The 22535-nt window shown below is 28.5% G+C and overlaps 1 protein-coding gene across 1 annotated transcript in view; it reads left to right on the top strand.

The window, feature by feature from the left end:
• The window catches only part of LOC107445236 (dipeptidyl peptidase 9), a 46153-nt gene that overhangs the window by 4542 nt on the left and 19076 nt on the right, over positions 1-22535 (top strand). The window contains exons 3-13 of the mRNA XM_087163595.1: positions 299-798; positions 5441-5612; positions 8579-8692; positions 10458-10574; positions 11069-11130; positions 15166-15266; positions 15992-16157; positions 18642-18798; positions 18885-18955; positions 21424-21494; positions 22392-22473. Of these exons, the coding sequence (XP_087019721.1) occupies positions 301-798; positions 5441-5612; positions 8579-8692; positions 10458-10574; positions 11069-11130; positions 15166-15266; positions 15992-16157; positions 18642-18798; positions 18885-18955; positions 21424-21494; positions 22392-22473 (1611 nt within the window). The 5' untranslated portion in view covers positions 299-300. The remainder of the gene's footprint in view (positions 1-298; positions 799-5440; positions 5613-8578; positions 8693-10457; positions 10575-11068; positions 11131-15165; positions 15267-15991; positions 16158-18641; positions 18799-18884; positions 18956-21423; positions 21495-22391; positions 22474-22535) is intronic.

Genomic DNA, 22535 nt, shown 5'->3' with positions numbered 1-22535 from the left:
TTACCTTCCTTTTTTTCCGCCCTGTACCTGTTGCATTAGATTTGGATATGAATGCACCTTGCTGACATTTTTTTACTTATTTATATTAGTGCTCTGTATGACATTTTTTAGTTTTTGTGGCCAACTATAGGTTATGCATGCCTGATACAAGCATCGTCGGAATGCAAATTTATTCTTCTCTTGTTTTATTTTAATATGTGTGAATAATTTTCAACACAATATAATAATTACATGAGCAGAAAATAGCTATCATCTTCATTTTATTTTATTTACAAAAACATATTTTTTTCCCCTATAGCAATGGATTTACAAGTACCTATCTACCCTGCTGTAGAAGAAATTAGCAATAACCAATCCTCCTCTACAATTCATAAAAAGACATGGACTGAGATGAAGCAGCAGGTTCGAAATGTGAGGAGACAACTATCCAGTATATCAGCCAAAATTCCCAATTATTTTGAATTCAAGGAAATACAAACAGAAAATGAGTCTCGTATGTATAGGATATATTTTTTAAGTACCATATCCTCTAATCGCGAAACAACCCTGCTATACTGTGATGTACCCATGGACTGTGCAAAAACTAAAGTAGAGACATTTCAATGGCAGCCACTTTTAGAATCTTCTTTTCAAATGCATCACTCGCAGGGACATTTTTCAAGAGAAGAACAACTTCAATGGGAAAGGAAGCGATTAGTCATATGGGGAATAACATCCTTTGACTTCCAACCAGCATATGGTAGATTTGTGTTCCCGGCTAATGGTGCTGTGTTTTACTGTGATGATGACTACAAACAGGTAATTCTTGTGCTGTATTTATCGATACATGAACTGGTTTGTTATTTCCATATTTGAGTTATAATGTGTTTGGGGAATGACATCTTTGACTTGCAACATATGGTAGTTTTGTGTTTTCAGCTGATGATACACTGCTTTATTATAATGCTGACTATAAATAGGTAACTTTTGTGTTCTATTTATAGCTACATAAATTGGTTTGTAGTATTTAGATTCAGGTTTCCTATAATATGCAGGGGTCTGTCTAGGTTTTTCTGAGAGGTACCTATTTCGTGAAAATTTAGACATAATCTGTGAAAAATTAAAAATTATATTGAGAGATCAACACAAAAATATGGATTTATCGTTTCTTAAGGGATACAAAAAGAAAATGTTAAGAGAAAGTATTTTGTGAAACCACCGTTTTACCCAAAGTTGAATTTGTGAAGGTACCGATAAATGGTAATAAATTCAGCCTGGACAGACCCCTGATATGTTTGTATTATTATCAAAATATTATTTTTTATTTTAATAGATTAAAAATGAATTATTAAATGTAATATATATCCTTTGATATATAGAAAAATAGATGGTGTATTTAACTACAAAATAAGATTTTTTCGTCTTATTTTCAAACTAAGACTTTTTCTTTAACTTTTTTCATCTTATTTTCAAACTTTTTTCATCTTATTTTCAAACTTTTTTCATCTTATCAAACTAAGCAGATGGCAAGATTATTTTTTGTTTGTTTGATTGATTACTATTTTGTTTGGTACAGTTAAGTAAGCTGATAGGCTGGGATAGCTTGATTTATTGGGCCCCTATTCAAGAGGTTGTGAGTTCGAGCCCCACTGGTCAAAGACTCCCCTGTAGTTAATGGTGACAGGTGCACGTTAAGTCTGTCGAACACAAAGTCCTTCAATTTCCCATTAAAACATCAATAACTCTGGGGGTACTGAATTGGAAATTGATGGTTCTCTGGTTCAGGTCAAAATTATGATCTGTGGATGAATAAATGGATGCATGAATGAATCCACCCTCTAAACCGGGCTGTGACTTGTGTGTGGCTGAAGTTATAGTCTTGGCAATTGGTGGTGCCTCTGAAAAACAAGAAATACACCTTCTGCCTTAAATACGCTTGGTTTCACCAAGCAGGCTTACCAATATTGGCAGGTGGCATTAGAAACAACAACATAATATGTTTGTGGAGTAACATACTTAGAGTTGCAATGTCTGATAGATTTGTGTTCCTAGCAAATGACACTTTGTTTTACTGTGAAGACTATAAGCAGATAATTTTTGGCTTGTATTTATAGCTAAAGGAATTAGTATGCTATGTTAATTTTTATGTTTTCTTAACATACTTAAGTTGCAACATATGGTAGATTTGTGTTCCCAACAAGTGGTATTGTATTTTGCCGTGATGATGACTATAGACAGGTAATTTTTATCTTGAATTTATAGTTATATGAATTAATATGTTATGTTTATATTCCTGTTGCCTATAATATGTTTGGGGAATTACATCCTTTGAGTTGCAATATATGGTAGATTTGTTTTCCAGCAAATGGTGCTGCATTTTACAGTGATGAGGAATGTAAACAGGTAATTTTTTGTTGTATTTATGGCTATGTGAATTGGTTTGCTATGTTTATATTATTAAGTGATTTCTTTAGTTTCCTGTAGTTGTTAGCTTTTTGATGCTAAAAATTGGTTTTTGACTTGACATGTGACATTACCTGGTTTCAACGGTCATAAACGTTAAGGAATAAGAAAATGAAAGAAAGAAGTATCATAACATTAAATTTCAACTACATTAAACTGTATATATATAATTAAAATTGATTTTGTTATAAATATAAAAAAATATGCTTTATAATTGAAAAAATATTTTTATCTGAAATTTTTGAGTAAAATATTTTACAAGGAGTTTTTGTCATGATAGTTGTATTTCATAACAGAATTAAAACTGCTGTGTGTTAAAAAAGAAATTTTTTTTTTCAACTATATTTTGTTCCTAAACAAAAACAACTATGTTTTTGTTTAGGGTTTTGTGAATTTATATTTTTCTTTTCAATACATGGTTGTTAGTCTTTAATTTTTATAATGTGGATTATCTTCGATTCTTTAAAATTAAAATCTGTTTTAACAGTAAAAATTTCTTAGATGAAGTGAAAGTTTTAAAAATAATTTTAACACCAATTCTTACTATAACAGCAATTTTAATCGATTTACATTTGCAACAATTTTATGTATGTTAATTTAATGTAATTTTATATGTATATATAATTTCTCATTCATTTTTGCATAATGTTTTTGTTAAATAATATATATATATATATATTTTGTTTTCCGCTATTTTATATTTTTATGTATATATGTTAAGAAATTGTTTCATTGTCATTCTATTTATCAATAATATTTTGTCTAATTTTTTCATCCCTTTCTTGTAAGGTTTTGTAAAATCATTGCTTTCGTTTTTATCCGTCACATTTTGTGTGAAGTTTTTAAAAATTTAATCTTTTACTCTTTTCAAAAAAAGTAAAAAGTATTTTTGAAAAAAAGTATACATGACTTAATTTGTGTACTTAAGGAAATGGGCATAGTTCAATAAATGATCATAGCTTAAGTAATCAAGCTTAAAAAAATAGTCAGCTTGAAATATACATTTGAAAAAACGGACATAGGTAAAAAAAAAATCATTTAAGAAGCCCATCATATATTATATTATATCATAACCCATTTAGGGAAAAGGAGATTGCATATGAATCATTACCCAATTAAGATCTGGAAGTGCACTTTTTCGATCTTTAGCAAGGCATTCAAATTTTTAACAACTTAACTTTTCATTTTAAAATGCTTTCTTTTAGAATTTCAGTAGAGTCCCGATTAACCGAGGTTCCTCTTTAGTCGAGCTATTAAATATTTCAAGGATTTTTTTGTTCTGGTTTATTTTTTATTTTTAAAACTACAGACGGAAAAAGTCTGAATTTTATCTTTAAAAGAAACTCTGGAAATTTAAATCAACCAGCTTGATCCAATGAAATGATCTTTAATATTGTCAATAATGAAAATGAATCAAGCGAAGATGATGAAGACAATGACGATGAAAGTCAACGTATAAAAATCTCTCATACTAAAGCTTAAAGGACTAAATGCTGCCGAAAGTGCTATTGAATATATAGAACAACAAGAAGATGCAACACCAGCCTCCCTGTTATTCCCGAAAAATGGTGAAACATTGCTGCAGAAAAGCTCCTAAGTAATGTGAAACAAAAAACGATTAAAGACTTTTTTAAGTAAAAACTCTGTAATTCTCGTAAAGTATGCTTTTTAAGTGTGATTAAGCAAGCCTTTTACTTATAATATGAATTGTATGTGGTGTACTTTTATAAATTTTGTATTTGTTAAATATATTACATTTACATTTTTATACTCTTACATTTTTATTACATTTTAATACTCTTCGCTTTAATCGAGTTTTTCAGTTATCTGAGTTACTCGTGGTCCACATTAACTCGGATAATCGGGACTCTATTGTTATTTGAAAATATTTTTTTTATAACCCTAAGAGCAACCATGATGTTCTTACTAAAGATTTAATAAAAACCCAGCCTTCAAAACAAGAGCTGAAAACTTTTAAATTTCGTTACAGAAAGGCTATATTCGGATCATCTGTAAAGTTATATTATATGAGTATACAGTGATGTTTTGCTGCACTGAAGTGAATTTAGTCCAAATACCGGGAATTCTCAAAATCGTGGAAATTTGTTATTATTATTAATTGTCAGAAGAGAGAATGTCAATGCTGAATGAATTCACAAAGGAATGGTTGCAAATCAAGCCCATCAAAAAGAGATTACACAATAGCATGACCTGGAACTTGCATGTTGCAGTATTTTATTCAAATATCAAGATTTTAATATCTATGCGGAATTGCGTAGAATAACTGCCTCCCAAAAAGCATGAAACTAGTTTTTTTATTTATTTGACATCTCGACTAATTAAATAAAATATTTAAATCAAGAAAATTTTCAGTCCCGATGTTGTAAACTCGGTGCCAATTTGCTACAACAACTAAATACGGCAACTTCCTTTTGGAAAATCAAACTGTTCCTTAAAAATTTATGTAAAACCAACTCATTGCAAGACCTTCAGACTCGCACAGCTTTGAAAAGTTGGAGAAATGTAAGCTCTTCTTTAATTCCCGACAAACCAAGACGTGATGCAGTTGCGACCTTCCGCTTATATACAGGCCACGATTGTCTTTCTGCTCACTTATACTGCATAGGCCTTTCCACCACACCTTTTTGTCCACTTAGTAAATCTAGAGAGAAATTGGGCCGGGACCACCTGCTTCTATGTGGGACCCTTCTTGGACACACTGAGTCCTCAAGATATTGGGAAGCAAGAGAACTTTTAAGGCAATGACTTCGGTCTTCTTTCTTTGTTATCCTAAGTACATTTGTATTCGTTATTTATTTCATCTTTCTATTTGTACCTTTTGCCTTGTCATTAGAAATAAAAAATAAAAATAATAAATTTTGTAAACTCGAGAGAAGTTTGGATTTTTAACGTTATACTGCATATATATACATATATTTTATGATGATTTCTTGTTATTTCATTTTTACATATAATAATGAAGCAATTTTAATTTTAGCATCCACCTCTTTATCCCCGTGAGTTAAAAAACACACCTGGTATAAATGCAAGACTTAATCCTCAAATGTGCCCATGGAATCCAAATCTCATTGCCTATATTAGCAACTTTGATATATGGGTTCACAATATCTTGACATCTAGTGATATTCGACTTACTTATACAAGAAGAGGTGATATACATATTTTTTTTTACAAATTAAAATTATTGCAACATATAAAATCAATCTATCCTTGCAATTGAAATGAATGTTTTTGTACATATTCAAATGATTTGGTTTCTATTTGTTAAATTTATGATAAATTAATTGAGTATAGATTTTTATAATTTTCAAAACATTAATTTTAACAGAACTAGTATCTATAAGGTTTAATCAATACAGCTAAAGATGATAAAGAAAATTCTATTGTGTAGTTTTTTTTAATACATATCAGGGGTCTGTTTAGAAGAAATTTGGGTCTGTTAAGGGACCTTTCACAAAATATCTTTTCATAAAAACGGACCCTTCACAAAATAATTTATCTTTTAATCGGATCCTTCACAAGTTTGTTTATCTTCATTTTTGTTTTGTTAATCGAATAAACCCTTCCCAGGGGAATGGGGGGAAAGAAAGACAGATATAAACGAACTAAGTTTTGTCTTCAGCAGGCGCTTCTTCCTTTAGTCGTTCGAAATGAATATTCTGCGTTCAGCAGTATAGGCTAAATACCAAATATTTGTATGTCGCATCTCTAATTTAGTAGCAGCAATTGCTGTTTATTTTTAAATTTTTTTTCTTCTTAAATTATAATTTTACAGTGTTAAGCATTATCTTGTATCTCTTTACAATTTAAAAATTCCCTGAAAAAGTTTTTTGCAATAACAGGACCCTATTTGTACAAATTCACAAAAGCAGGACCCTGGTTGAAAGAATTTGACTTAACGTTTATTTTATATTCGCAAATTGTGAGTAATTTTTTCACAATTTTACAAAAACGGACCTTTCACAAAATGTCTGGACAGACCCCTGCATATGTTATACATATTTTAAATCAATATGTATCATTAATCTTTTTCGCACTTTAAATAAGCAAAAAGTTTACTATACTCGCCATTATGTAAATGAAAAACCAACACTGAAAAATACTGATTATTGCTACAAACTACTGCTTGCTTATTAGCTGAATTTCAAATATCTTAAATAGGTACTGAGACTTGGTACTTGTCTAAAACATATTTACTGATTAATCAACAATAGATTCTCTAAGTATTTAAAAAAACATCATCTTAAAAGAACTTGTAAATATAAGGCTGAATTAAAAAAGAAAATAAATGCAGCTGTTATTTCATAATCATAGGGGAAAAAAAATTCTGGTAATTTTTTTAAAAGTAAATAATATAAATGATGTGAATTTTTTTCATAGAAAATGAAACATTGCTTATAATAAATATCAAAATGTACCATTAACAAACTTAACAGTTCAAATGGGAAAAAAGCATGCTGCCTATTATTAAGTAACTGAATTACCAAGATCGAGAAAAACTGTTTTCTTGTGTAGGAGTGTAAATGGATACTAGTACAAACTGTTGCAGACTTGGCAGGTAAACTTGAAATGGTTCAAGTATAGAGCAAACTTTGTTAAATGAATCATTATTTAATGTAGCATTCCTCCTTTTATATTATATATATTTTTTATTTCCTTCCTTATGCCTATTCCTATTTTCAATGTCATTTTCAAAATTTACTTGCCGTCTAATTTGTTTTAATATCTTGTATATATAAATATATATAGGATACAGTCTCTCTTCCTTATTTGTCAGGAAAATAGACATTTACGAATAATAGGTCTTTAAGGTAAATAAAGATCAAAACATACGCTATTAAATAAACATAAATGATAAGTCTCAGTTTTTGTACAATAATGTTTTGTTATAAGTTAAATATTAATCAACTTAAGAATGTTTAGTATCATAAAATAAATACTATTAATAAATCCTAAAAAAAATAAAAAAAAAAGGAAGCAGAAAATAAATTGAAATTTCTTTTTTTATAAATATGGACACATTTTACTCTTTTTTTTAAATATCTTTTTAATTTACATAAAGAGTTAGAAGTGCAGGTATTCAGATAAAAATCATTAAGAAACAAGTTTCAAATTGAAAAAGTAAATCAATCATATTTATTAAAAGATTAATAATATTAAACAAGAAAAATAATTGAATAGATTTTTCAATGAAAACATTAATAATTTATATGGGAGCAGAGCATGTCTGCTGGTGCTTCTTTCAAACTGTTAATATTTAGATTTATTTGAAAGTGTGGAAAAATTGACGCTTCTGGAAAATAGATGACGGAAACTGAATTTTGTACTGCATGTATATATAAATACTCACATGCACATATTTATAATGTATGTATGTTACATATAAAGTAATAATGAAGCCAAATCTGGGATTAACAGCTATTAATTTGGGCACTTCTAATTTTAATTGTTAAGAGCCTTAACGATTTCTTAACACTTCCACCAGTTCACATGCTTAAACGTGAACCAAGCTGTCCTAGTTAGATAAAGCTTGAAAGCCATTATTTACAACACTCATTAATGTGGGTAAATACCCGTTAACATTAAGAATAAATCGTTAACATTAAGAAACAGTGAAGTAACTACTAATGTCAGGTAAGACAATACCAGACAAGGGTTATTTTTGAATAGCATAATGGTATATTGAAGATAGGTAAGTTAATTTCAAGCTTTAACCAGCTAGGATAGCTTGCTTAAGGTGGAAATGTTGCAAATTTATCAAGCTTAAACTGAATAGTATTGGTAATCCAAATTTTACTCAAAAATTGGTTTAGTTGTAAATCTGCTTTATCAATAACATATTTACAGCTTGCATATTATAAATCGATCATACCCTCCAGGATTTGTATATAAATTTTTTTTTGTATTTATTTTTATAAATGTTTTCAACGATGATTTTTCATAATAATTTATGTATATCAATTTAATGCAAATCAAAAAACATTATTTTGCATTGGTTATTTTTCAGACTTTTGTATCAAAGCTTTTACCAATCTTAAGTTGTTTATATTTAAGTAGCTTATTTCCTTCCTTTATTATTATAATATTGTGTGTCGAAAATTGTTGCAATTTTCAGGAACTGTTGATGTTACAGAAGATCCTGTGAGTGCTGGTATTCCATCCTATATTACACAAGAAGAATTTAATAGATATACTGGATTTTGGTGGCAGCCTGTTCCAGATTCTTCTGGTAAAATAAGAGAAGCAATTTTTGTTATATTAAGAAATCATTATTTGTAAATAACTCATTACTGCGATGTAGTTGAAAAGAGGGCAAAAGATTTTGATTAAAGCAGCTTCACAACTTTTTTTTCTATCCTTTACTATGAACTCTAAAATAAAATTTCAGATAACTGATTAAAAGAAATTTTTTTTTTTTTTTTAAATAATTTTATTGCAATATATAAGCAGCTTCACAACCTTTTTTTCTATCCTTTGCTATGAACCCTAAAATAATTTTATTGCAATACAGTAGAGCGCCGATTATCCGAACTGCTCTACTGTATTCGAATACTATACTCGATTATCCGAACTGCTCGGGACCAAACGTGGTTCGGTTTATGAAAATTTCAGATAGTTGGAAAGTTGCTTTAAATCGAGTTTAATGATTATTATTTATGCCCTAACTTCCCTTCACACTTTTTCCAGGTTTAGGACCAGTACTATCTAAAATAGCTTTGTTTAAAAAATTTTTTTTTTAATTTTTAAATATTTTTAATTAATTTTTTAAACATTTTTTTCATTTTGAACTTTTTTTTAATCATATTTCAACTAACTTTTTTTTTGTCAATTACTGATTTTAACACATTTTTCTTTATTTTCCATTGCAAAAGAAATCCAGCCAAGACTTTTGTTTCAAAGAAGATGCTCTTTTTTTGAGCAGCCATATCCCTTATTCTTTTTAAATAAATCAACTGAACTGGATCAACATCATTTTGACGTTCTAACCAATTTATTGCAATATCTAATGAATTGCAGCAACAGTTTCATCATCATTTAAAACTTGAAATCCTGGGACGTTTTCAGTGTTTCGACATGGGTATTCTATTTTTTTATTTCTTCTGCTGCATAACCTGGCATCTTTTCAGCCGAAAGATCTACTGGTTTAGAAATTTAGAAAAATCGTTGATAAGTTGAAAAGTATTCTAAACTTTTAAAAAAAAAAAAAAAAAAAACGAATTCAGACGTAGTTTGGATAATTGGACGTTTGGATAATAAGGGTTCGGATAATCGGCGCTCTACTGTATATAGTTTATCTTGCAAAAATGCCAAATATAAAGATCTCAATATTAAATTTTTGTAGCTAACTTTGATTTTCCTATTGCACTGCAGTCTGGTTGAGACTGTAATTGGGAAGATTAGGTCAGTTTAAAGCTCACTCAGCTTCAGATCCTTGGTTGCCATCTTGTCTAGAAAGTAAAGGCAGTGTCTCTTTCATGTTAACATTTCCTCAATCGCTTTTAGTTTTTAAAATGCAGAGCCTTGACTTTATGACTGGCTGGCCTACATGGGGCTGATACTGGAATGCCTTAGTTTATCTGGTCTTAGTTATGCTTTGGTTTATCTTTAGAAATTCAAATCATTTATAAAATTGCTAATGTTTAGTCATTTTAATTGTTAAAAATTATTCGAAAAAGTTTATTTTCAAGCATTTTTAATTTGACACAATTTTTTTCCCTTTTTAAATAACTAAATCTCTGGTTTAGTAATTATAAAATCTGGCAATATGTATATTTTTTATGTATTAAAAATTTTTAAGATAGTTTTTTTTATTATCAAATAATTATGTCTCTGGTTTAGTAATGAAAAAGTCTGGCAATATTTATTCATTGAGGTGTCCCAATTATTAAGCCATTTTATCTTTAAATGCTTTCAAATATTTTTACTTTATGATGTTTTGAAATTATGACCTAAAATTTTTTCATTATTTTTTCTAATGCATAAAAACTTTTCAGGCAACGAAATTTATCGTATATTGTATGAAGAAGTGGATGAATGTGATGTTGAACTTGTATATTTACCTAGTTATGGAGATGAGAAAGATCTTGAAGTGTTTAGATTTCCCAGAGCAGGTATTGAGTCCCCATTTAACTTTATTCCATTTATGCATAATCCTAATTAATTCTTAATCATTAAGTTTTAATTAAAAATTGTTGAAAAATAAAAGTAAAAAGTAAATCCTACCTTTTTTTGAAAAAAAAAAGAAGTTAAATTGATAACTTTTGAATAGTTTTACTGTTTTTGTTTCCTTTTTAATATAATTATACTAATATTTTACAAAAATATTGATAGTTTTGAAATTAAAATTGCAATTTGCATGTTCTGTAAATATTAAAAAACTGTTTTTATTATGATAGTTTTAAAAATATGTAGTTTGGGTTGTTACATATTTGTGTGAACTTTTTTCTTAAGTGTAGCAAAGAGAGTTACTAGTTAGTACTGCATGAAACTTAGCATATTGAACTCTAAACCAAGTCTAGATTTGACATTTATATTTAAGACTTTATATTATTTTGTTGTAAATTTGCTATTTTTGTTTAGGTATTATTACTTTTTCTAATTTTAGGGACAAGCAATGCTAAGTCAACTATTAGAATTGTGCAATTTACCTTATCAACAACGAATGAGGTATATATTTAATGTGTATATTTTTTACAAACCAAAAATTTATATTTTGAATGTTGTATGTTTAAACTAGTGATGTAATGAATATTTGGCCACTTTTCGGTGTGTGGCCTATTTGGTCCTTTTGCCCAATATTCGGCAAATAGGAAGGAAGGGAGAAATTTTAACAGATTTAATAAAGAGTAATTTTCATATCGTATTTTAATCGTATTTTTTGCAGTATTTTTTGTATTTGAATCGTATTTTAAAATAGTATTTTTTGCAGTACATTATTAGAAATAGTTTTTACACATTTTTGTCAAGTTTTAAAGATTGTTAACTTGTGTTCTGATAGACACATGGAAAAGCGAAATTTGAAGAATTGCAACTAGATTACTTTACACAGAGTATGAGTTTGTAATGCTGATTTGTTTCTTTTTTTTTTTAAAAAAAAACCATGAAATTGACTTGCTTTAATATAAATTTGGGCAAGTCAATTTAATATTTTTTTCAACACTTTATGTTTTAAAAATTGAGATCTAAATTATGAATTATAATAATCAGGAATATATTATAATAATGAATAAATGACTAAATTATGAGATCAAAACATCAATGGAGCTTTTCTAATCGACTAGATTATTTTATTGTCACTTTTTCTTTTAGGGTAAGATTGTAACTAGAGATATAAAAAACTGTGATTCTCAACATTTAAGGTTATACTTCAGAACGAAAAACAATCTTTTTTTGGTTCTTTTGATTTTTTTTTGTTAACTTTTCTTTCTAGTAACATTTTTAATATGACAGCATTTTTTAAAGAGTCTTTCTAATGAATATTATTCTTTTATGGTCACTTTTCTCTAAAAATATTTCAATGTGAAAAAGTTAAATTGAGATTTTTAAGGTTAAAAATTAAGAACGATTTATTCCATTGGTTTCTATATAGTTTTTTCTTTTTTAAAACATTTTTGTTTTTATAGACATTTTGATTATGACGCGGCAATTAAGAGGATTTCTATCAGACTTAATTCTTTATTTTCTCTTGAAAATATGGTAATTGAAAAACTGAAGTGTTGAGTTTTACAATTTTCTTTCAAAAATTCAGATGGATTTTTATTTTTTCTGCTTTGCTTTCGTATATAATCTTTTTTTTTTTTTTTTTTTTTTTTTTTTTTATAGATGTTTTATGACAGCACTGCATTTTTAAAATAATTTCTGATAGACATTATCTCTTTCTTTTTCCGGGAAATATTATTTTTAGCATTGAAGTTTTGTTTTAAGAATTAAGAGGATGTTTTTCTCCTATTTCATTTTCTTCAACTCTACACTTTAGTCTTTTTTTTTTAATAACTGTTAGTCATTTTTTATCTTAAATTTTTCTAATCATCTTTATTATCTTAAACATTTCTATTGAAGTTTTTATTGCTTTAACAATAATTCAATATACAACAATAATACAACTAAGTTTTGATTATTTTTCAATAGTGACTAAACTTATGTAAATATAAAAAATAATATTTATTAATGATTTTTCTTTTTTTTTAAAAAAAAAATATTGCTTTTTCGTCATTGAATAGTTGGTATTGAACTATTTAGCCTAATCATTAATCGTTACGTCTCTAGTTTAAACTCTGATTTATTTGTAAATTAAATTATTTATCAATATTTAGTTGCAATAATTATTGATTAAGTTTTTTTTTTAATCCTTTGTACTAAGTATGTTTGGTTTTAGAAATTCTTATTGATAATTGTATGGCTATTGTAATATATTTATTGAAATTTTTGACTTTTGTCTGCCGTAATATATTTTTATGGCTGTATAGTTAAAGTTATTATTTTCCTAGTATAGAATTTGTATAAGTTATCAAGTTTTTAAGTTCAAGGTCAGTGTTGATTTATAGTTTTAGAAATGGGTTATAATTTATCTACCTAATGTACTCCTAATGACTAATGGAGGATAATTTATGCAAATACAAATTTAGTTTTTTCGTGTACAAAAGTTTTATTAAAATTATACTGATTTTATTTTTTTTAATTTCTAATAAATGATATGCATAATATTTTTTAAAGTATCATACTTCTAAGAACTATTATCAAATTTTTTTAATAGCCTGTAGATAATATTTTTTAATAGCTACAGATAATTCTAGCTTGTATTATCTGTGCTTATTCATGGTGCGTAGCGTTTTGAAAAAGTACCTAAAGGTGCTTATTTTTTATTTTCGTTTTTTATAAGCCCAAACAGTTGCTTTTTCATTGGGTGTTTTTAAAAAGTACTTAATTTTCCCTTTTCGAAAATGAGATTTTTTTCTTGACCATGTCGATTTTTGCCACATATTATGCAAAAGCGTGATTTTCTCATTGTTCTATCCAACATTTTCACAATTCATTCAACAACAATCCAGTTCGGCGTACCGTCGGTCCATAGCATATGAAATCGCCAATCATTTTACATGTTTGATGAAATACTTGCAAGTGTGCATGTGCGTCTGCTTAGCTGAGTTCGGTGAGATTCTTGCACTCTCATGAGCAACTCTGCTGCATTTTGCAAGATGCTCTCAATTTCAGGCTTCATTTTACACCCTCTGATATCAAACTGAAAAATCTCTTGATCATTTTATAATGGCTAATATAATCAAGAAAAGTGTTCTTTGTCAATAACTAGTTATTTTATCATAATCATGTATCAATTTTTGCCACATATTAGGCAAAAGCGTGATTTTCTCATTGTTCTATCCAACATTTTCACAATTCATTCAACAACAATCCAGTTTGGCGTACCGTCGGTCCATAGCATATGAAATTGCCAATCATTTTACATGTTTGATGAAATACTTGCAAGTGTGCATGTGTGTCTACTTAGCTGAGTTCGGTGAGATTCTTGCACTCTCATGAGCAACTCTGCTGCATTTTGCAAGATGCTCTCAATTTCAGGCTTCATTTTTCACCCTCTAATATCAAACTGAAAAATCTCTTGATCATTTTATAATGGCTAATATAATCAAGAAAAGTGTTCTTTGTCAAAAACTAGTTATTTTATCATGATCATGTAAAGTCTTTGCAAATTATTTAGTATTTTGTTAACGTACATACTGCTTAAAAATATTTTTGTGTGCTTAAAAAAGTACTTAAAAGGTGCTTATTTTTTGTTGAAAAATTTGGCTATGCACCCTGTTATTTGGTTTCTTATGGATCACTCAATCATTATTTAGTTTTATGTAGATCATTTTAAAACTTTTTTTTTTTACACTGTGCTTATTTTGTGTACCTAATTATTTATTTTATGTAAGAGTTATGTTGGGAAGTAACGTATATTTAAAGTATTTAAGTTTATGTTAGTTACAGTAAATAGGCACAATTACGTTTTAGGGATCGATTGTAAAAAACCTATAGTACTTATATTTATTTGTATATTAGAGATCTACTATTACCGTATTACTAGAGAAAAATATTACCAAAATTAATTAAACAATTAAATTAATTAGCAATTAATTAAAAACATTGGCGACAATAATAGTTAAGTGAATTGAAATTTCATCACAGTATCAAAAGGTTTCAAAAAAGTCTGCCATTAAGAAAAAGGATAATTAAGATATTTGACTACATTATCTAACTTGATATAACTATACTAACTTGATATTACAATATTTTACTCCATTTGTCTGTCTTATCTAACTTGAATGAAATCACATAATTTTGTTTTTAATATGTTTATTCATTTTAGCCGGTCTTGGACTTGTAATAGTCGTATCTAATTATTATCATTTTCAATGCTATCAGATATTGATGGAAATTTTGATGTTTTTGGTATTAGACATAAAATAAAATGTTTAAAACTTGTCGAAATTGTTAGCTTTATTCTTTAAACACTTCACTATAAAGTTAATATTACTTTTACAACTAATTAAATAAATTTATTTTGATTTAGAACTGAGGAAGTTTATTTATCCTGCTTAAAAGTTCTAACTTTCCAATTCTAAAATGTCTAATTTATTTATTTTATCAACATTTAAATTGTAATTTCTTTTACATCATTTCCATGTAATTTTATATTTTTAGATAGAAATTTTATTAGACTTGTTGCCTCAAGAAAATCTGAGGGCTATCTGTCCTGATATGGAATATCTTGTCAGAGCAGGATGGACGCCGAATGGTAGATAGTAAGTAATTTAAAGCATTTACACTATTTTTTTTAATTTCTAAACGTATAGTGTTATAAACAAAACTATACAAAAACTTAAAAAATACAAAATGTATTAAGTATTATTTTTCAAAACTTGTATTGAATTTATTATATTTGTTAGTTAATGAATCCTAATAAAAAAATACATCCGAAAAATATTACCACTGAAATTAGATATTTAAACACTTTCAATTTTTTTACAATATTTGTACAATTACTTCTTGTTCTTGTTTTATTTTGACCATTTTTGTTACTTGTTTCATTTTATGTAACTTAACTAAACCAATGAAGTTTTTTTTTGAATATTTTTTGTTCATTTAGCAATTTTTACGTGTAGAATATTCTTTAAATATTCTCTTTTTATTCAGAGCTACATTTTTTATCGAATAATATTCTAATTTTGTTTTGATAATGATTATGTAAAGTGAGTGATAGCCATTCACAATTATAGTATTGCTTTTGAAAGAAAAAAATACAAAATTTGAAATAACAAATAAAGTAAGTAATCAAGACCAGACAAAGGAACCAAATAATGACTATTCATAAGTAGATTTTTTTTAACAATTAGTACAATTAGATTGTTTCAGAAATTGTTCAAATTTTAGTTTTAAACAATATTAAAAACATATGTTAAAATTATATGTTTACAGATAATGTTTGTCTATTAAGAGTGTCTATTTATGAAAGCATTTATACTTGCAGCATGTGGGCTATTGTTCTTGATCGACAGCAGTGCCATGAGCAGTTGGTTTTACTACCTATTTCGTCTTTCATTTCGAATCATCCATCTAGTACCTTTAATAACCACGTTGAACATAGTCCTGTTATACAAGTTATTTATGAAGAACGTTCTATAGCATGGATTAATGTAAGTGGCTCTACTAATAATCAATTCATGTACTTTTTTTTTTTTTTTTAATGCATCCGCTGGTTGTTCCATAATTGGCCAGAGATTTGAAAATCAATTTGAAATAAAACAGGAAAGGATAGAATTGTACATTTTGCTGTGTTCTGTGTATTATTCCAAACTAGATTTATTATTGACGCCCGGTGGCTGAGCGGTAGCGCTTCGCTCTGTCGTACCACAGGTCCCTGGTTCGATCCTGGGGCCGGGCAAAGTTGACTCCGCCTTTCATCCCTTCAGTGGGTCGATAAATGAGTACCAAGCCTGCTTGGGAACTAAACACTGCGGGTTCCGCATTCGGCTGACCACCTGACCGGAACATCTGCTCCTGCACACCAGAGCCCAAGGTCAAGAAAACTGAGATGGGCACATTAGGCCTTGGCCCTCTATGGGCTGTCGCGCCACTGAGTTTAGTTTAGATTTAATATTAGTTAATATATGAGCCACAATCATTCAGTGGTTGGGAAAATGAGCTGACATTGTTGGGCACTAGGGTTCAATCTCTGTTGGCAGTATTAAGTTCTAGTCTTAGAATCTCAAATAAATAGAAAAACAGTTCAATGAGTTAAAGGAAAACAAAATCAAAAGAAGACAATTTTGGAATATCTGAAAGTTATTTGATTTTTTTTTTTTTAGATTTTTATTTTAAGTTGTTGGGATGAATGTTATTGACAATGTCAATCCTCATCTATGAAAAGGTACCCCAACATAGAATCAAGTTAACATGTCTTATATATTAATAAACTGAAATCGAATAATTGTGGTGGTTTACACACTACAGTACTCCCACTCGAATTTTATCTGTGATAGATTTTGATGAACCACTAGATGATTCATTGCTGTTTTACTGAAAAGTCGGGACAGCTATATTAAGATCACCAGACTTAGAGTGTTGATCGTGAAAGCTGCATTAAGTTCACGGTTGCTCTTGTGTTGCCATTAGCAGTCAAGTATATGCAAGCCAACCTTGCGTGTGATCAAAAGACTGAGTAGCAACAGTGTGATTAGGACATTGTCGTAGTCTCAAATAGCAAATTCACTGTGCAATGTGGACCATCTATCGAAGTATGTTGAGATAGGCGTGTTCAGTTCAGATCATGTCCAGAGGTCAATAATGTGTGGATTGTGTTTTCAGCAATGTTAGCCGTCTTCTATCAAGAAGTACCCCAAGATAAATTTGAGTTAACATGTTTTTTTATGCTAGTGAATTGGAATTGAATAATTGTAGTGTTAGATATGCTACATTGTGTACTAACCCATTACGGGAAATGGAAATGATAAAATCCTTTTTGAGGTTTTAATGTATTAATCTGTTGCGGGAATCAGAAATGAAATATGCCTATTTTACGTTTTGTTGATGTTTCTAATAAATAATTTCTTTTTATAAACACTTTCTCTTCAGTACAGCTTGATTCGGTACGGTAGCATAAAGCCTGTCCATCTTCTGGTCGATTGGTACTGGTTTATCAAGAAAGTGAAGAGGTTCGGTACATATTGTTGATCGCATTGCACCATTTTGCTGTTTGTTATGAAATTTTAAAGCCTTAACTTCTATGACCCCCATCTTACAAAGGACATTAACAGTTTGCATCCATCCATCCATGCAGCAACTGTTGCAGGACTGCTTTACTTTTAATCAATGTATGGTGATGTGAGCTAAGAAACGCTATAAACCTATGTTTTCAAAGGCAAAAATAAAACAGCTATGCAAATGTTTTCAATTTAGAAAGATCAATTTTCATGAGCTCTAGAAAAAAATTGTTTTATAGTTTTTCCAAGCAACGGCCGTCGTAGAAGAACTACCTAAGTGGGGAATATATCCCTTCTGCAGAGGATCAAAATTGGCATGGCATGTCTTCAGAACATTCTCAGGGATGTTTCTCAGACTTTTGCCTGTAGCCCATCATGCAACTGTTGTGCGACATAAATAAATGCTACTGTTGTTGTTGTGGCTTATCCTCCAAATGCCTGATGAAGTCAGACAAGGTCCATCAGACCGTTGACCCTGAGGAAATCGAGAACCAGAAGGAGGGATGAGTATATGTCCTCTCTGGAAAGTCCCAAACAGTCCAGGATGTGTTCGGGAGAAGCCTGCTCAGTTTGACGTTTGGAGCAGACCTCAAAGATTCTCCTGCCTTCCAAAAACGAGAGACTTTTTGTGTGACCGCTTGCTAATCTGGAAATTGCGGTTTTAGAAGCTCTTGTCACAATTGAGGGCGAATGAAGAACTGGTTCTTTGCCCGCATACCAGTGATGGCCGCATACCAGTATCATCTATTGATGAATTTTGTTATTAGTTTTAAAACTTAGTGAGAATAAATTCTGCAATTTCCTATGCAGAAAAAAGCAAATTGTGCAATTCTATGTTTTCCCCTTTTTCCCTGATCATTTTTAAAACATTTCATTATTTATCATACTATGAATGTCATATAAATTTTTTTTCTTCAGGTTCATGACATTCTATACTTTTTTACCCAAGAGAGCAGTCGAGAACTTACCTTCCTATGGGCAAGTGAAGAAACAGGATATAGACATCTCTATCTCATAACAGTGGAACTGTTAATGACCAGTGATTTTGAAATGTGTGATTCTGCCTATAGTCAAAGTATTTAATACTTTTATTGTTCTATTTTTTTATGTTACTTTACTATGACAAGTCCTGAATTTTTTTTTTATTTTCATTTTTTTTAGCGGAACTTTCTAAACGAATCAAGAGAAAGATACCACTCACATGGGGAGAGTGGGAGGTGTCAGAAGTAGATGTATGTGTAGATTTATTTTTAAATATTTATTAGTAAAATTGATTTTTTAACCCTTTTTAATTTTATATTAATCATATGTTTTTTAATTATAATTTGTTATATTTTTATGTGAATTTTGCATCTAATCTGATTATACAGGGTTATTCATAATTCCCTCTGTTTACTACAACTGGCTTCAGTGGTACACATTACTGCCATCTACCGGCAACTGCTTGAATTAAAACTTGAATACTTTCGGAATAATTTCATATGTTCTTTTTTGCCATATTCGTCTTCGTTTTTTTGCTATAACGCTTCGAAACCCCAGAGGGAATTATGAATAACCCTGTATTATTTAAACCACATTAGGTTTTTTTATGTAATTTGATTTTTATTTCTTACTGAAGATATCTATTATAATATTTAGTCTTTTTTACACTTTGATGTAAAGGTCCAAAGGTTATTTTTTTCTATGATCAAAAATGTCTCCCAAGCATCAAATTTTAACTACATTCCCCCCCTTCCAAAAAAAAGTATTGAAAGTTTTTGTCGATGGCAAAACATTACTAATTTAGTATTCTTGCTTCAGAAAGAAATTCTAATTTTTTTTAAAAACTTTATTTTTCAACTTAATATCTTTTCAGCTTAAAATTTTTGTAAGCTATTCAAAATGTAGGATTTCAGAAAGGTTTCAAATAGGTATATGTTCATTTGAATTTACTTGTTTTCCATTGAGGCCTTTTTTTAAGTATGGAAATTAGAAAAAAATAAATAACTAAGTTACTGAAGGCCAAAGGAAATAGGGTTGATATAATAATTCAAATTTTAATTAAATAGTTTCTGACATTGAAATTGCAGATTTCAGCATCACCTTGGTAGAAGAATTCTTTTTCTCTTACTGAAAATTATTGTTTATATAGTGAAAATGAATGCTTTCCTTACAATTTTTTACCAGTTTTTAAGATTTTTTTTAAAATTAAGGAAAAGTTGGATATTTGACTTCTTTAAATTTGTTGAAATATTTATGATATGAAAATAAATGTAGTTTCATGTAAAAGGTTAAAATATTTTTTGTAAAAAATATATGTATTTTGTAAAATATATACGCAAAAATGATTGGGAAAAAAAAACATATGTCTAATATGTTTTTTTTTCCCCAATCATTTTTGCGAAAATATTTTTTCTTAAAATTCGGAGGTAAAACAAAATCTATCTTATATTTATTTTTACAAAAACACGCATGGATTTACATATAGTTTAATATCTTGTCATTGGTGAACTCTGGCATTAACACTGAGGGCTTTGTTCTATACTTCTGCAGTTATTAGGCTATAAATAATGATTGCCTTTTGGCATAAAACATTAAAATACTTTAAAATAAGGCTTTTTTGTTAGATTTTTACTACCAAAATCTACACTTGTCAACAGTGAATCCCAAAAGTATATATTCAAGTGGATATATACTAATGAGAATCTTAAACTTGCAAACTGTAATTTTATACAAGTTTCAAGAACATTAACTGTCTTTGCCAAAAATGAAATAAAAACATTTTCTGGAAGAAATGTCTTAGGTATAATGAAAACAAAACCAATTCATAGATCTATGGAATGTAAATATAATATAAATTATATAATGTAAATTATTCAACTATATAATGTAAATTATTCAACTATATAATGTAAATTATTCAACTATGTAATGTAAATTATTCAACTTTTATATTATGCAGCTTTACATATCTGATGTTTGCCTTTCACTCAAGGTAAGCTTTAGTAACCATCTTGAATTGATTTAGCCAGAGGAGTTGAAAGCAGACTAAACTTACCCTTTTGGTATGTTTGCCATTATTTTTTTAAACGGAATAGAATGAAATCATACCCAAATTGATAGGACTGAAATATCAATAACTATGTATAAAGTTATTATAAAGTACGTGTGACAAGTTGTAAGTCAAAATTTACTTTTTTCATTCTTGAAACTCTCATAATCTTTAAACTCTCACTCCTATTTACTTGGTTTTTGTCTGATTTGATTTAAAGTAAAACAATTCATAGAATCCTATGCTATGTGTGTCTGTAATGTCATTTGAAAATAGGCATGAGTACTATCTGCATAAAACATTTTATAACTTTAGAATTATTAGTCTTTTTGATTTGGGTTAACACAGTATGAAGCTTTAGTTACTTCTCTTTCGTATGTATTTGTACTTAAATACCTTTGGAGTTAACTGTTGTCATAAGTAGATTCTGATGGTTATTACTTCCTAGAATTTTGATTGATTTTTTAATCCCTTTCAATTTTGAACCCAAAAAAATGTTGTAATAAAATAAGGAAAAACATTATTTAATAAATTTGCATAAATGCATTCTGCAAATTTCAACAAAATAAAAAGCGTCAAGTATCCAACCTTGCTGATTTGTAAAAAAAAAAAAAAAAAAAAAAAAAAAAAAGTTGACTCATTATAAATTAATTTGTTTTTCTTTTCCAGTTTTGGGTAAATGAGAAGAAAAGATTAGTTTATTTTATTGCTTTGAAAGATACACCCCTTGAAAGGCATCTGTAAGTGAGCAAATTGTTTTTGTTGCTATTTTTTTTATGTTTAATCAACTAATACGATTTATTTTGTGTTAGTTTATTTTTAATGTTTATGTGTTTTGATGTTTAAATATATCAATATTTTATTTAGTTGTTGTAATGTGGAACTTATGTTATTTGTGAAACTGGTGCTTTTTTGAACTAAAATGATATAATTAAAAAAAAAAAACTTCATGTTTATAATTCCGTTTTATTTTAAATCAATTGAAGCTTCTAGTGAGTCTATGTTTTATTATCTTTTTTAAGTATATATTTATTCAAAATATTAAAGTACAAAAAATAGTTAAGGCAAGAATTGTATTTAAAAATCTGAACTGAATTGGGTAAAAATATTTCAACAATTCTGTTAATAATTCTTGTTTAAACTGTATTGAGATCATAATTTTTAGATTGCAGGTGCATGCTCTCCACTTATTTTGTAGGTTAGAAATCTAAATCCATAATAAAGGTATGATTGTTTATTCAGAGGGAGTACATATTTTTTTCTGATTTTGCAAATTTAAATTTTGTCTGTACCAATTAATAACCCTATAAAAAAGTCTACCTCTTAATTCATCAAGATTGACATTTTGACCTGAAGAGAATTCTTTATCTTTTGGTGAAGGCAGGACATATATCTTTTATATGTTCGAGTGATCTTTCTATTTCATCCTGTATTCCTTTTGCTTTTTTTCATTCCTATTTAATACAGCATTTGATTAGACCCCACATTTCATTTACACACTTCAATACCTGTTGTTTTTAAATTAACCTATTTGTAAAATATTTTATGAAATTATTTTGAATATTTATTATTTTTTTTTTTAATATTGTATAGCAGTCTGACTTGTAATATAATTTTGTATGCTTTTCTGTTTCTAGGTACGTTGTAGATATTGATAATCCACAAGAGCCAATTAGACTGACTGCTGATGGGTTCTCCCACAGTGTGGCAATGAATGATGTAAGAGTTGAATTATAATCATTGTATGACATATTTGCAACAAGTTTTGATAATTCATTGTT

This window comes from Parasteatoda tepidariorum, chromosome 5 (genome assembly GCF_982258835.1).
Source record: "Parasteatoda tepidariorum strain Cologne lab strain chromosome 5, Ptep-v5.0, whole genome shotgun sequence".
Classification (NCBI taxonomy): Eukaryota; Metazoa; Arthropoda; class Arachnida; order Araneae; family Theridiidae; genus Parasteatoda; species Parasteatoda tepidariorum.
Note: the sequence above shows the minus strand (reverse complement) of the source record. Positions and strands in the feature narration are given on the sequence as shown.